The sequence below is a fragment of the Pinus tabuliformis genome, chromosome J (genome assembly GCF_031772625.1).
Source record: "Pinus tabuliformis cultivar Carrire ecotype Pingquan chromosome J, CPIR1, whole genome shotgun sequence".
In the NCBI taxonomy this organism is placed as follows: domain Eukaryota; kingdom Viridiplantae; phylum Streptophyta; class Pinopsida; order Pinales; family Pinaceae; genus Pinus; species Pinus tabuliformis.
Window position 1 is genome coordinate 76,028,243 of NC_142295.1, and position 16,225 is coordinate 76,044,467.

The 16,225-nt window shown below is 39.8% G+C and overlaps 2 protein-coding genes across 4 annotated transcripts in view; one reads left to right on the forward strand and one right to left on the reverse strand.

The window, feature by feature from the left end:
• Window positions 1-16,225, forward strand: part of LOC149225587 (uncharacterized) — a 204,347-nt gene that overhangs the window by 42,813 nt on the left and 145,309 nt on the right. The window lies entirely within an intron of this gene.
• The window catches only part of LOC149225588 (uncharacterized), a 30,898-nt gene continuing 30,358 nt past the window's right edge, over window positions 15,686-16,225 (reverse strand). Inside the window, exon 5 of the mRNA XM_089379966.1 lies at window positions 15,686-15,919. Coding sequence (XP_089236092.1) covers window positions 15,686-15,919 — 234 coding nt within the window. The remainder of the gene's footprint in view (window positions 15,920-16,225) is intronic.

Consider the following 16,225-nt stretch of genomic DNA (forward strand, 5'->3'; position numbering starts at 1 on the left):
GGAGGCTAAGGAGAAACTCGAGTTCTCACCATTATGATGTCTGGTACACTCTGGAACTTTGCTTGCTACTTGTTGCTTTGATTTGATAGATCAATAGGGAAGTATGAGGTGATCTCCTTGTTCATCCTAAGGCGGGGTATGGCATGTAGGAGTTGACATTTGTGGTTGAAAAGCTCCTTGATGAAGAGGGATAAGTATTTCTGGTCCTGGTATTGAAAGAAAGTAGAGAGGGAGATCCCCAAGTCCTTATAGAGGTAGTGATAGCGTCCTTTGATCTCATAGTATAGGGGATGCTACCCTCCTTCTAGCAGGGGTACCCATAGCAACATTCTACACTATCCATGGGATTTTGATGAGTAGGACAACTATGTTAGCATGGTGTAGGACTTTGTGATGGGCTAGTTGATTCTGATTTTTGGTACTTTCATATTTCCCAAGGCACTTTGCATATTTCAATGCGTTAGTCACACTTTTTGAGGTATTATGGGGCTATTTATGGACATCTGGACACCTGGTAGATGTACCACGTGGAAATTGCTTGAACATTGTCCATATTGGTCACTGTTGCCTCAAAATCTAGTAGGCCTTGCTATAGGTCTTGTTGCCACACAATCTAGCAGGGGTCCTAGGAGTGGTACTTAAGGGACAACTACTAGACCTAGTGACAATGATGGGACAAAGACCCACTGTCACCTCAGTCAGTGTCCCTTGCTCTTTACATATTTCTTTAACATTTAAATTTTGACTCTAAATTAATTAATTTTCTGGCTTAGGATTTAATTTAATTTTTGCAGAAAAATTAATTAATTGACTCATGAAGGGATTAATTATTTTTCCACCCTCAAATATTTCAGCCATGTTGTTTAAGTATGAAGGACCATGCACTAAAATATTTTTTACATAAGATTTTACAAATTCAACCCTCAAAGGGGGAATACCTGTTCATTATAGACCCTCATATTTTTTACTCAATTCTGCGACACAATATGATCTAGTAAACCAAGTGATTTGTAATAAAATAATTTAGCCAAATAGCTTAAATTATTCCCAAATCACTTTTACAGTGGACTCGACTAAAACACTAGGACTCATCTAAGACTTCGACAATAAATTCCACTCTAGCTTTGGGGTGAGGCTGGAGGGTGTTAGAAAATCAGAAAGGTAGAAAGATTTTCTTATACTCGATAATTACTTGTGGTGTTTCTTATTATTATGATTCTTTATATCTTATTTCTTTTAGTTCATCAAGCAATTACCAAAGCAACAACACATAAAACAATATACACCAGATGTAGGCACTATGCCAAGTCAAAACCCCCCTTGAGGGGAAAACCCAATCAAGATAATTCTTTCTTACAATAGTATTCTTTGAGACACTTCACCCTAGACCAAGACCAAACCTTCCCTCCACACCAAGTCAACCTTCCAAATCTTCAACCCCTTTAAGCAACTTCGACTAGGCAACAACTTCCAGCAACAACGAAACTTAGAAGACTACTTTTCTCCCAATCCAAACCATGAAACAGAGAGAGAGAGAGAGAGACACCAAAATTTTGATTTTTCCTTTCTCCTTAGACTTCCCCAAACTCACATTCACTTTGGCTTCCCGACAACAGACTTCGCACTTCTTCCCAGCTACAAGAGAGATTGAACTTGTGTGTGAGAATGATTCTCCAAATGAATTCGATGGGCTTCTTTTTATAGGCTTCATGTGGGGTCGAATAGGGTCCTTAGGCTGACTTGATCTTCTTTTAGGCTGACATGGTGTGGAGGTTACATAATTCATATTCGACTCAATACTTAACCTTTTTACATGATTCAAATGCCCAAGAAGGGTCTCTTTAAATGTACAATAACCCTATAGATTCAGAGTAAATCTTAGAAGTCCTCAATGGGGACTTTGACCTAAAACATGGTGACCCAAGCATGAAACCCATGCTTTAATAAGTCATCATAATAATAATAAATTATTTTCTTTATTTTTTTGACAAGTACATTACATGATGACTCAAATATATTAATGAAGACCGAACATAGTTACATTTTCCAACACTCCCTCTTAACTAGGGAGGTATTCATAATGTACAAATACAATGGAAGATCTCAAAGTGTATGAACCATGAAGAACTTTAGGCATCGTAATGCCATGGACTAGATTCCTGACGAGGGAAATCTATCCAATCAATCACTCAACAATTTAGGCACCGCAATGCCATGGACTAGATTCCTGAGCAACACAATCTATCCAAGTGGGAAAAAGATGGACTCAAGCTTTCAGCTCCTCTAGGTACCATCATGCTTACTTGCTAACCATCAACCCAAAAATCTAGTGTATTTCCAAAACAGAGCTCAATAACCAACACCACCTTTCCAACTTCGGGACCTAGACATCAACACAAAGTGCCGATCAGATGTCTTCCTAGGAAATACTTCACTCACAATGCCTCAACACCCCTTAATCCAACAGATCAAGGATGACCAATCTCTCCCAATCAAACTGATTGGTAACCAACATGCTATCAAAAACGTTCGAGAGATTTATCTATACAAACAAAACCCCAATCAATAATATACTTTCACATGTACATAATCAATTACAATCCTCTGAGGTTGTTCTAGATGTTGCTCCTCAACTCAATAGGACTATCAACCGAATTTTTGGTAGAAAATTCCTCAATTATATCCTTTCCTTTCCTACTTCTCAAGTAGCAACATATCCTCTGAAATTCATTCTTCAATCAAAACCAAGCTATGCCCTCCTTAATCAAAAAGCATCTCTTCATCCTAACTCCCTCTTAATCTTAGGGAGATCTCTTCTATGCATGGTTCCTCAGGGAGATCAACTTCTTCTTTTCGTAATCGGAGAATCTTTCGTGGCTTCCAACCATTTCATTAGAGTTATTATCATTCTCATCATGCTTATCACATCAACGAGCATCTTCACCAAATTGAAGATTGTGTACCTGCACAACTTAGAAAGCAGGTACAACCAAATCTATAGAAACATGAAGTTAGCCATATCAGAATCACAGAAGCATTTCATCTTTATACATATCAGATACCCAAACTTAATTACAAACAAGAGACATATACTCTTCAACATCTTACTAGGGACTTTATCATAAACCCTAGACTACTTCATAACACTTTTCATTCCATCTGGGGTTTCAATGTTTCTTCCAAAGGTATGACATACCTTACTTCAACATATAGCAAACCCTAGAAATAGTTCACACAAATATAGATCTACAAGTCATCTAACAACTCTTCAAAGATTCATATGTTAGAATTCTCACTAGAGATTCATAAAAATCCTAGATTTCATACAACAGAATCAATTAAAGTCAATCACAACTTAGTCATTAACATGACCAACCTCTACCAGGGTTAGTTGCAAACCCTAGATTTCTGATCAACCATCAAATCCATCCAAAACTCAAACTTCAACAATCTTTCACAAATCTCAAATTATCATATTGTCAACATTCATTAGAGATTTCTTCAACTAAGGTTCAACTCCAAAACCCTAGAATTCCATCTTCACAATTTCAACAATCTTACAAAAATCTCAAATCATCATATTTCAAAGATTTTACTTTGACTAAGATTCAACTCCAAAACCCTAGAATTCCATTTTTATAGATTCAACAATCATTAAATACATAGATCTTAGATTGTTACATTTCACACTAGACAATGTTACTACTAGGATTTAATTGCAAAACCCTAGATTTTCATTTTCAACAATCATTTAATAGATTTCAGATTGTTATATCACACATACTAGACAATTTAACTTCACTAGGGTTTAGCTACAAAACCCTAGATTTCCAAATATCATCATCCTAGAATCTCAGACAAGGATTTCCATTGAATCCTAAGACTTATGACCATCAATAACTAGGTCAACACATATATCTAGGAATTCATAATCATTCATAAGCATATCATATGTCCAACAACATTAATACATTTGACCTAGACCAAGCTAGGGTTTTGACCAAAAAGACATATCCATACATGCCTAGATTTCATCATCGTGCAAAGACTTTTCATATCATGTGTTAGTCAAACCCAACTTCACAATGATCAATAAGAGTTAGACACACAACCATCTTGATTACACTAGGGTTTGATCAAACAAACACACACATACCAAGGAAATCATTTCTAAGACAATATAAGGGTCTTGCTCACACATTCCACCAAACCCTAATGAGCTAGGGTTTCAATGTAAAAACATAGCAAACCCAACATAACCAAAACTTCAAAGGTTTGGGATTTTGGACCTTATCATTCAACCCTAACAAGTTAGGATGTCCCAATCATACCAAAATCCTAAACATGAGATCATCAATAAAAACTTCAAAACATCATTCCACAATATCCCTAATCAACTTAGGGTTTCAGACATTCACATAAGCACACCCTTCGGTTAGGGTTTTCTAGACCCTGACTAGGGTTCTACATAATCTGTTGAAATTTGGTACCGGAGGACAGGTGGTTCCCTAAGGCTTTGATCTTTGGCCTAGGGAAAAGTGTCCAAAAGAATTTAATTTTTCTCCTAAAGTGACTTTATAAATTTTATAAAGTCAAATTTAATTTAAAAGTGACTTTAAGTGATAAAGTTACTAAAGTCTAATTTTAAAGTGACTTTAATAAAGTCAATGTAAAATTAGAAAGGAAAAGTGACTTTGGAAATAAATGACTAAGTGGGTCTTTATTAAAGTGGGGTGAATTAAAAAATAGAAAGTGAGATTTAAATGAGCATTTAATCTCAGCCCTAGATCTCAATCTATTTCAGCCATTGGATTTAGGGATCACCCAAAAGTCACTTAGGGTTAGATTAAAGGAGGAAAATGAGGAAAAGGTCATTCATTCTTTCATGAGCAGATTGAGAGAGAGAGAGCAAGAGAGCAAGGGAGATTTCTGGACAGGGAGGAGAAGGAGGCAGCAGCTTGGCACACATTCCAAGGCAGCAGTTTAGCAAATCCGTACAGCTGAGTGAGCACACAGTGAAAGGCAGATATTTGGCACGATTTTCTAGAAATCCATACAGCAGTTTATTTGTGGAGGCCGTACAACAGTTGGGCACGATTTTCTAGGAAATCCGTACAGCAAGTTGGGCACGATTTTCTAGGAAAATCGTATAGCAGTTGGGTACGAAAATCGAGGAGGCCGTACAACACTTATTGCTGTTTTGTTTTGCTGTTGCTAGTTTTTCCAGTTGGCTGTGAGGCACGGAAAACGAGATAAGTTGTAAAATTTGCTTGCTGATTTTTTTGCTGAATATTTCTCATTGTAAAAAGCATTTTTCAGAAATAAGAAGGAGCTCTCGAACTGGTTTTCCCCAAGAGTTGTAGGGGGCTTTTCCAGGGTCACCTTGACCAAAAATCAGTGTTTAAATGTGTTAAATGGCTGTTTGTATCTGCTGATTTTTTATTTCTGCATTTTCCAGCATTTTGTAAAATTTCCAGAATTTGTGTTTTCAGCAAAAATTTATTTTTTCAGTTGTTGAATGTATGGATATGGGAAAGGGCATTTAACTATATGGGAGAAATAAGGTGAAATTGAAAACTGAGGTGGGAAATGAGAAATTTTTACATGGTATCAGAGCTTGAGTGCTGAAATGCAGTTTGGGATAGCAAGGAGGAAAATTACAGCCTGTTGATTTTTCACTCAGAAAATTCTAGCAAGCGAATTTTTCACAAACAACAGTTTTATCTTTACTACAACAGTGCTATTTTTCAGTTTTAGGACAACAAGATGTCATTGGGATTGAGGGTGGAGGATAGGTTGGATGGGCATAGCAATTACAGCGTTTGGAAGGAGAGAATGCAGAGTATCTTTGAGGAGGCAGAAGTCTGGGACATCATGGTGCATACCACACAGAACCCTGTTGTTGTGCCTACTGATGCCACTCAGTTGGCTGAGTATAATAAAAAGAACAACAAGGGTAAGAGACTGATTCTAGACAGAGTCAAAGACCATTGCATTCCTCATGTGAGAGGAAAGAGAAATGCCCATGAGATGTGGACAGCATTGTCCAATCTCTACCAGAGTACCAATGAGAACCGGAAAATGGTCCTGAAGGAGAAGCTAAAGACTATTAAGATGGGCAATGATAGTGCAACTGGATATCTCACAAAGATTACTAATGTGAGAGATGAGTTGGCAACAATTGGAGAGGACATTCCACCCACTGAGTTGGTGCAGATTGCAGTGAATGGCCTCCCCCGTTCATGGATGAACTTTGCTGATGGGGTTTGTGCACGTAAGACCCTTCCCACATGGGAGAGGTTTTGGGATGATTGCATTCAGACAGAGATCAGGAAAGGTCAGCTTGGGGTAGCCAAGCCAGTTGAGCAGGGTGAGGATGTAGCACTGTCGGCAAGAGGCAAGAAAGGCAAAGGGAAGAAGCAGGCTTCCACAAGCAATGGTGGGGGCAAAGGCAAAGGTAAAGGTAAACAGGGTAACACACAGAAGGACTATTCCCAGGTGAAGTGTTGGAATTGTCAAAAGATGGGACACTATGCAGTTGTGTGTCCGGAGAAGAAGAAGAAGGGGAAGAACCAGAGCGTGGCAGCTTTAGCAGAGGTTGAGGACTTTGCAGTTCGTTTTGACCGGGAGTTTGGGTTCACTACGTATGAGTCCTCTAGTGCAGGATCACCTGCCACACAGGTTCAGAGGGAGCATGCTTTTTCCTCGATTAGCGGAGCATCTTTGGGTATCTGTTATGTGGACAGTGGGGCTTCATGTAACATGACAGGAGTCCGTGAGTACTTCTCAGAGCTTTCAGAGAGTGGCACTGATATAGAGGTAGTACTCGGTGATGACAGAGTTATTAGAGCAGTCGGTGTGGGGACACTGACATTTCAGAGGGAGTCCAAACCTCCCTTGAAGGTGTCAGATGTTCTTTATGTGCCAGGGATGAGGAAGAACCTCATATCCGTCTCGGTTTTGGAGGATAGAGGATATGAGGTACTGTTCAGGGGAGGACAGGTGTTGATGTATCCCAGGGGCACTCCAACTGATTCAGCTAGAGTGATAGGTGTACGCCATGCAAAGGTGTACAAGTTTGCATTCCAGCCCCTTTTGGCATTGAGCAGTAGTACCGACAGCAGAGCTAACAATTCTGAGCTGTGTGAGATTTGGCACTGCAGGATGGGACATATGTATCATGGAGCCTTGAGGACCTTGCAAGAGATCACTACAGGTGTGCCAGATTTCAGTACTGATCACTTTGATACTTGCAGAGGATGTGCGATGGGCAAGTTTGCCAAATCCCCTTTTCCCAGCAGTGACAACAGAGCGACTGGGATACTTGATTTGATTCATTTCGATGTGAGCGGTCGGATGTCTCATGTTTCCTTGAGTGGATATGAGTACTATGTTTTATTCATTGATGATCACTCCAGGAGGACCTGGATTTATTTCTTGAAGATCAAGAGTGAGGTCTTCAATCGGTTTCAGGAGTTCAGAGCTCTTGTGGAGACACAGACAGGCCGGAAGATCAAGTCCCTGAGGTCGGACAATGGGGGAGAGTACACCCTTGGAGAGTTTGTTGACTATTGTGCGGAGGCAGGCATTAGGAGGGAGTTCACTGTTCCTTACAACCCCCAGCAGAACGGGGTTGCGGAGAGGAAGAACAGATCCATCGTAGGGGCTGCCAAAGCCATGTTACATGATCAGGGGTTGCCATTGTTCTTGTGGGCAGAGGCCTGCAAGACTGTTGTTTATTTGCAGAACAGGAGTCCGCATCGTGCCTTGGGGCACATGACTCCGGAGGAGGCTTTTTCTGGGAAGAAGCTTGATATTGGTCATCTTCGTATCTTTGGATGCATTACATACTCCTACATACCCAAGGAGAAGAGGACCAAACTAGAGCCCACCGCAGAGAAGGGTATCTTTGTGGGCTACAGTGAGACCTCAAAGGCCTTTTGGATTTACATTCCTGCACAGAGGAAAGTTGTTGTCAGGCGGGATGTGAAGTTCAAGGAGGATAGGGCCTTTAGAAGGTCACGGGAGTTAGAGTATCTGGATCAGCCAGACCCTCAGCAGCAGTTGAGTCAGTCGCAGGGATCCAGTGGGCAAGGATCAGGAGGATCAGGAGGTACATCTATGAGGATGTAAGGTCCGCCAGTGAGCAGTGGCTCGCCGAGCCAGAGGGGTGGTGCTCCAGGCAGCATGCAGAGCAGTTCACTAGGGAGTCCACTGATGGGCAGTTCACACGGTACCTCAGCTTCTACAGGTTCAGGTGCAGGCAAGAGGACAGCAGACAGACAGTCAGGAGTTCAGGCTCCTGATGATGATGGGGAGAAGGAGTTTCATTCTCCTATGGGAGAAGTGCACTCAGGGAAGAGGAAACCCAAGTGGCTTCAGGACACCTTGAGAGATGCCACATCTGTTGCTGAGCCTAAGAGGCCGGTCAGAGAGAGTAGACCACCTGAGAGGTTTTGTAGCTATATGGAAATGGCTACTAGCATCCTTGACTCTTAGCCTTCTAGCTATGAGGAGGAAGCTAGCGAGCAGGTCTGGAGAGAGGCCATGTAGGAGGAGTATTCTTCTATCATGAAGAATGATGTTTGGGAGGTGGTGCTGAGGCCTGAGGGCAAATCCGTGGTTACTTCCAGATGGCTTTACAAGGTAAAGCATGCTGCAGATGGCAGCATTGAGAAATTCAAACCGAGGTTTGTGGCTAGAGGGTTCTCCCAGGTAGAGGGAGTTGATTATGAGGAGACCTTCGCTCCCGTGGCTCGATATACTTCGATCCGCTCCATTATATCGATAGCAGCAGATATGGGTTGGAAGATCCACCAGATGGATGTGAAGACTGCATTTCTCAATGGCTTCATAAAGGAGGAGGTGTACATTGAGCAGCCACAGGGCTTTGAGGTGCATGGGAAGGAGTCCCATGTGTGCAGACTGAAGAAGGCCCTTTATGGCCTGAAGTAAGCTCCCAGAGCTTGGTACTCCGGGATAGATACATACTTGCAGGGGATGGGTTTCACAAAGAGTAACCTTTACTTTATTGTGATTGGTGAGGAGCCTCTCATTCTGGTGCTGTATGTGGATGACTTGGTCATTACAAGTGCAAAGAGACTCATAGAGCATTGCAAGAGAGATCTTGCGGCGGAGTTTGAGATGAAAGACATCGGCTTGATGCATTACTTTTTGGGTTTGGAGGTGTGGTAGGAGGAGGGGCATTTCTTCCTGGGGCAGGGGAAGTATATTGTGGACATCCTTGGCAGATTCCACATGGAGGATTGTAAACCCATGTCGACACCGATGATCACCAATTGGAAGAAGCTTCATGCTTCGGATTCCGAGTTGGTGGATCCCACATTGTACAGGCAGCTGATTGGTTCTTTGATGTATTTGGTCAACACTAGACCAGATATTTGTTTTGCAGTCAACACGATGAGTCAGTTTATGTGTGAGCCTAGGAAGGTTCACTGGGTGGCTGCAAAACACATTTTGCGGTACTTGCAGGGGACAGTGGATTATGGTCTGGACTACAGGCAGGGGGATGGAGTGAGATTGGCAGGTTATACTGATTCTGATTGGGCAAGTTGTGCTTCTGATAGGAAGAGCACTTCAGGGTGCTGTTTTGGGTTGGGTTCAGCAGTAGTGTCATGGTTCAGTTGGAAGCAACAGTCAGTAGCATTGAGTTCAGCGGAAGCAGAGTATATGGCAGTCAGTCTAGCTAGTTGTGAGGCCATCTGGCTTCACAAGATGTTGTTTGGCTTATTTGGTCAGCCGTTGAGACCTTCAGTGATTTACTGTGATAATCAGAGTTGCATTAAACTCACGGAGAATCCAGTATTTCATGACAGGTCAAAGCATATTGGGATCAAATATCATTTCATCAGAGGCTGTGTTCAGAAGGGCGCTGTGAAGCTTGAGTATATTCCCACTAATGAGCAGGTTGCAGATATTCTTACCAAAGCCTTACCACGGGGCAAGCATGACTACTTCAGAGACAAGATGGGTGTGGTGAGGAACACCTTCCTCGGTAAGAGAGAGTGTTGAAATTTGGTACCGGAGGACAGGTGGTTCCCTAAGGCTTTGATCTTTGGCCTAGGGAAAAGTGTCCAAAAGAATTTAATTTTTCTCCTAAAGTGACTTTATAATTTTTATAAAGTCAAATTTAATTTAAAAGTGACTTTAAGTGATAAAGTTACTAAAGTTTAATTTTAAAGTGACTTTAATAAAGTCAATGTAAAATTAGAAAGGAAAAGTGACTTTGGAAATAAATGACTAAGTGGGTCTTTATTAAAGTGGGGTGAATTAAAAAATAGAAAGTGAGATTTAAATGAGCATTTAATCTCAGCCCTAGATCTCAATCTATTTCAGCCATTGGATTTAGGGATCACCCAAAAGTCACTTAGGGTTAGATTAAAGGAGGAAAATGAGGAAAATGTCATTCATTCTTTCATAAGCAGATTGAGAGAGAGAGAGCAAGAGAGCAAGGGAGATTTCTGGACAGGGAGGAGAAGGAGGCAGCAGCTTGGCACACATTCCAAGGCAACAGTTTAGCAAATTCGTACAGCTGAGTGAGCACACAGTGAAAGGCAGATATTTGGCACGATTTTCTAGAAATCCATACAACAGTTTATTTGTGGAGGCCGTACAACAGTTGGGCACGATTTTCTAGGAAAACCGTACAGCAAGTTGGGCACGATTTTCTAGGAAAATCATACAGCAGTTGGGCACAAAAATCGAGGAGGCCGTACAACAAATTTGGCACGAAAATCGAGGAGGCCGTACAACATTTATTGCTGTTCTGTTTTGCTGTTGCTAGTTTTTCCAGTTGGCTGTGAGGCACAGAAAACGAGATAAGTTGTAAAATTTGCTTGCTGATTTTTTTGCTGAATATTTCTCACTGTAAAAAGCATTTTTCAGAAATAAGAAGGAGCTCTCGAACTGGTTTTCCCCAAGAGTTGTAGGGGGTTTTTCTAGGGTCACCTTGACCAAAAATCACTGTGTTTAAATGTGTTAAATGGTTGTTTGTACCTGCTGATTTTTTATTTCTGCATTTTCCAGCGTTCTGTAAAATTTCCAGAATTTGTGTTTTCAGCAAAAATTTATTTTTTCAGTTGTTGAATGTATGGATATGGGAAAGGGCATTTAACTATATGGGAGAAATAAGGTGAAACTGAAAACTGGGGTGGGAAATGAGAAATTTTTACATAATCAATTAAGAATATGAGTGGGGTGGGTAGATTTATCAAGTGATGAATCACACAAAGTAAGAATCACTTGGATTCAATACAACTAGTCATAACAAAGTCAGTGATAGATTATCAAATGAATAATCCTTTCAATATCGATGTATTTGAAGCATACCTTAGTTCCTTGACTAACCTTGTCTTGAGGGATCCTCCTTCATACTCCTTGCAAATGTTTTTCCTAATCAAGACAATAGAGGGAGAATGGTGATTAGTATTTAATATAATCAAAACTAAATGAATACATGAACCCAAAACTGAAAAGACATGAAATACTTATCTTTGGGAGTTGTTGGGGGCTCCCTCCAAAGCTTGAGGGATACCTACAAACTTATAAAAACAATACAAAAATGTCTTTTCCAAAATATGTTAAAAACCTATAAATTCTGAAACATATAAAACAAGATATATAAAGCTACAGGCAAATGACTTAGTAGTGTAAGTCTCAAATGTCGGGTTCTCCGGGCTTGACTTTCTTTGAGTCTCCTTCTTCAGAAAAGTTGGCTTGATCTCGTCCTCTCTTCTTATTCTTTGGATTCTCAGGACAGTCACTCTTGTAGTGACCCTTTTTATGACATTGATAGCACTCTATCTTGGACATGTCAACTTTCTTTCTTGGTCCTTTTGATCTCTTTCCTTTATATTGAGCAACATAATCATTTGATACTCCTTCAGGATTGGCAACCATTGAGATCCTTAATTCTTCTTGACTACAGGCGGTCCATAATTCTTCAAAGGTGGGAGCTACCTTCCAACTGTTGAGACCTGCAACAAATGCACCCCAAGAGGGTGGCAATCCTAATAGAGCAGTGATCACAAGTTCTTTGTCTGGAACAATCTCATCAATGGCCAAGAGATCATCCCTGAGTCTAGCTATCTTCACAAAGAAGGTTGCCACAATATCTTCTTTAGTCATCTTCGTAGTCCTTAGCTCATTCTTCAAACTTGCTACTTGACCAATATTCTTAATAGTAAACAACTTCAACAAGGTTTCATACATTTCCTGAGCATGATTGATGTTAGCTATGAATGGGAGAAGATTTTCCTTTATCCCTTCTACCATCAAAGTCATGGCTACCAATTCTAATTCCCTGTATTTCATTTTGTCGGCATCACTAGATTCCTTTGTAGGTTTCTTTACATTTCCTCTTACCAAGTACAATATCTTGTTCTTTTCAAGGATTAGGTCAATCCTCTTCTTCCAGGACTTGAAGTTAAAAGCTCCTTCAAGTTTGTTCTCTCCCTTGATTGAGTTAGACATCTTCCTCGAATAGAATCCTCCTGAGATAGTCCCTTTGAATGGTTCCTTGATCAGGTGCTTGAGACTGCATTTTACTTCCTTCTTCACCAAAGCTCTGATACCATGTTAGAAAATCAGAAAGGTAGAAATATTTCTTATGCTTGATAATTACTTATGGCGTTTCTTATTATTATGATTATTTATATCTTCTTTCTTTTAGTTCAAGCAATTACCAAAGAAACAACACACAAAACAATAAACACCAGATGTAGGCACTATGCTAGGGCAAAACCCCCCTCGAGGGGAAAACCCAATCAAGATAATTCTTCCTTTCAATAGTATTCTTTGAGAGTCTTCACCCTAGACCAAGGCCAAACCTTCCCTCCACACCAAGTCAAACTTCCAGATCTTCGACCCCTTCAAACAGCTTTGACTAGGCAACATCTTCCCGCAATAGACGCCTTCTAGCAACAATGAAACTTAGGAGACTTCGATCTCCCAATCTAGACCACGAAACAAAGAGAGAGGGGCACCAAAATTTCGATTTTTCCTTTCTCCTTAGGCTTCCCCAAACTCACATTCACTTCGGCTTCCCGGCAACAGACTTCGCACTTCTTCCCAGCTACAAGAGAGATCGAACTTGTGTGTGAGAATGGTTCTCCAAATGAATTCGATGAGCTTACTTTTATAGGCTTCATGTGGGGTCAAATAGGGTCCTTAGGCCGACTTGATCTTCTTTTAGGTCGACATGGTGTGGAGGTTACATAATTCATATTTGACTCAATACTTAACCTTTTTACATGATTCAAAAGCCCAAGAAGGGTCTCTTTAAAAGTACAATAACCCTATAGACTCAGAATAAATCCTAGAAGTCCTCAATGGGGACTTTGACCTAAAACATGGTGACCCAAGCATGAAACCCATGCTTTAATAAGTCAATAATAATAAAAAAATATTTTCTTTATTCTTTTGCCAAGTACATTACATGATGACTCAAGTATATTAATGAAGACTGAACATAGTTACATTTTCCAACAAAGGGAAAAAATCTGTTGATCATCCGTGCTTAGAAACAGAGATAATCAGTGAGACGACAAACCTCCTAAGATGAAATTCATCGCCAAAATCATAGGTTTACCTAGGATGTTACATAATTAAATGGTTGTACTAACATCGTTTACATTACAAATTCGCAGAATGGGTTTACAATGACATGACAAACTGCTGGCTGATGATTCCTACTTTGAAAGAAAATTTCCTCAAGTCTTTGGATCCTGTTTCGTTGGAATGTTGAAAAAATGGGTGCAACATCTGGCTCCATATGGGGACACGTTGCTTCAATGGAGCAATGTGAGAATCCAAAATCTTGTATCCAAGAAAACATAAGTCCATCAAATAGATATCCATTCAAAATCGAAATCATCATGCATACATAGAATATCTGCTAGAATAGAAAAAATTTAATCTAACAAACTGAAATATAAATACATAAGACATAATTACATAAAATAAAACTAGTAAATGACATAATGAAAAAGAATAGGGTTAGAGATACTATACAAAAGATTCCCCATGGCATTAGATGTCATCTGTGTGGCACCATCTGAAACATCTGTTCGCTGACAGGTAAATAAATAGGCTGTTTGTCAGATGCCCCTTGCTAAAATTTGACCCTTTTTGGTTGATGTAAATGTTCATCACTGTGTTGCATATCTCTGTCAATTTGAAGCCTTCTTCTTTTTCCGCTCGGAAGATAGGATGGAAGATGAGACGAAGAAAAGTGATACACTGGTTCGATGAATTCTGCCTCAAAATGTGGTGGATGATCCTGTGGTTCAATCTCTTCACTGTTTTATGGTCTCTTCGGATACTCAACATGGTATCTTCTTTCAACTTTCTTGTATAACTTGACCATACCACCTGTTGTTGCGAGAATAGTGGCATATGATAAATCCATCTGAATAGATCCACCTAAGTCAGCTGCAAACTTCTTGGATAGGAGCATTCCCCATACATCTGGCACATCAATAATAGCTATATCCATGGTGATGATCTTGTATGGATAATTAGCTAAGGAAACTTGTAAATCTTTGACCACACCAAGGACTTCAACCTTTCTAGAATCCATCAAGCAAATGTTATGGTAAGGCTTAGAAATTCTCAAGTTCAATTGGTCCATAACCTTTTTAGTCATAACATTCGTTGATGCACCGGAATCAAGCATGCAATTATGAAGCAAACAGTCATTAATATCCAATGTCAAGAAGAAAGGCTGATGATCCTCATTAGTCATGTAGCAATTCAAATCCTTTAACTTAATTTCTTCATCCTTTAGGTTATTATCAATCTTATCCTGTTGAGCCATACCCAAAGCTTTGAAGAATGATGCCCTCTGAGATGGAATTTTCAGAAGCATAAGCACTAGGACAAACAACTTAATGCTATTAATCCATGCAGCCCAATCAACTTTTAATCCTGACTTATATCTTTTAGACACAACCTGTTTATTCTGATTTTTCTCTTTACTTTTTCTTTGATAAGTATAACCTTTACTTTTAGCAATTTCCAGAATCTGCTCTTGAGATGGCTTTTCACCATACATCTGTGTGATAGGATCTTTTTCATCACTGAAGTTATTGATGGTGAAGGATGAAGAAATCATGTCTATGCAACGACTTTCCTTGGAAGAATTTTGACCAACATTATTTATCTGTTCATTTGTTGCTTCATCCAAGATTTTTCTAGCAAGGGCACATGCACTTTCTTCATGGAAACTTTCACATGGTCTGCAAAATGGTATAGGCTGATCAACTACATTGGCAGACTCAAGCAGAGTAGGAGGTCTCTGATCATTAGGAGGATTTCTTCTTGGCCATGGATTGTTGTTTCCTCTGTTGTTATTATTATTTCTAGGTTGCATGTTCTGGGCTTGATTTCTTTCCATCTGAATCAACCTAGACTGCATGGCACTCATTTCTCGAGCATAATCAACTCTCATTTCCTTAACTATTTGCGTTAATTCTTTAATGGGATCATGCTCTACCTCCTTAATTTCTTTTCCTTTATTCTTGATTGGACCTCTTTCAAAACCAAGAATCTCTGACTTTCCCGAAGCTTTCTTATCTCTTTCTAACTCTTCAACAACATTCTAAGCAACAACTAAAGTAACCGGCTTGGCACGCCTAATCCCATATTGGGTATCAACATTGAAGGCTTAAAGATATTGCTCTAACACTGTCTTGTCAGGCGGCTTGTAATCTTGAGTCATATCCTTTAGAAGACCATTAAATTTTTGATTAAATTCCTCAACTGTTTCATTTTCTCTTTTCTTAATAGTGTTAAGCTCTTTGACCAAGTATTTTCCTTCTCTTTTATCGCCAAATTTATCTTTGAATGCATCAGTGAGGGCTCGCAGAGAATCAAAAGCATTATTTTCTTTGTCATGAAACTAGTGTAATGCATTATATTCTAATGAGAGGACAAATAATTTCATTGTGACATCTTCATGGTTGTATGCAGTTGCATGAGCATATCTCTGAATAAAAGTGTTGAGCTTCTTTATATGAGCATCGACATTGATGGCATTATTCCCTTGGAAGGTCGAAAGCTTGTTCATAATAGAGTCATGTGGAGGATCGTGAGGACACCCCTGGATGTTGGCAAAGTTACAAGGCCTGTAATTATCCATAAGACTTGATTGGGAGGATTAACAAAAAACAAATGGATATTAGGGAGAGCTTTCTGTCCGAGAAAT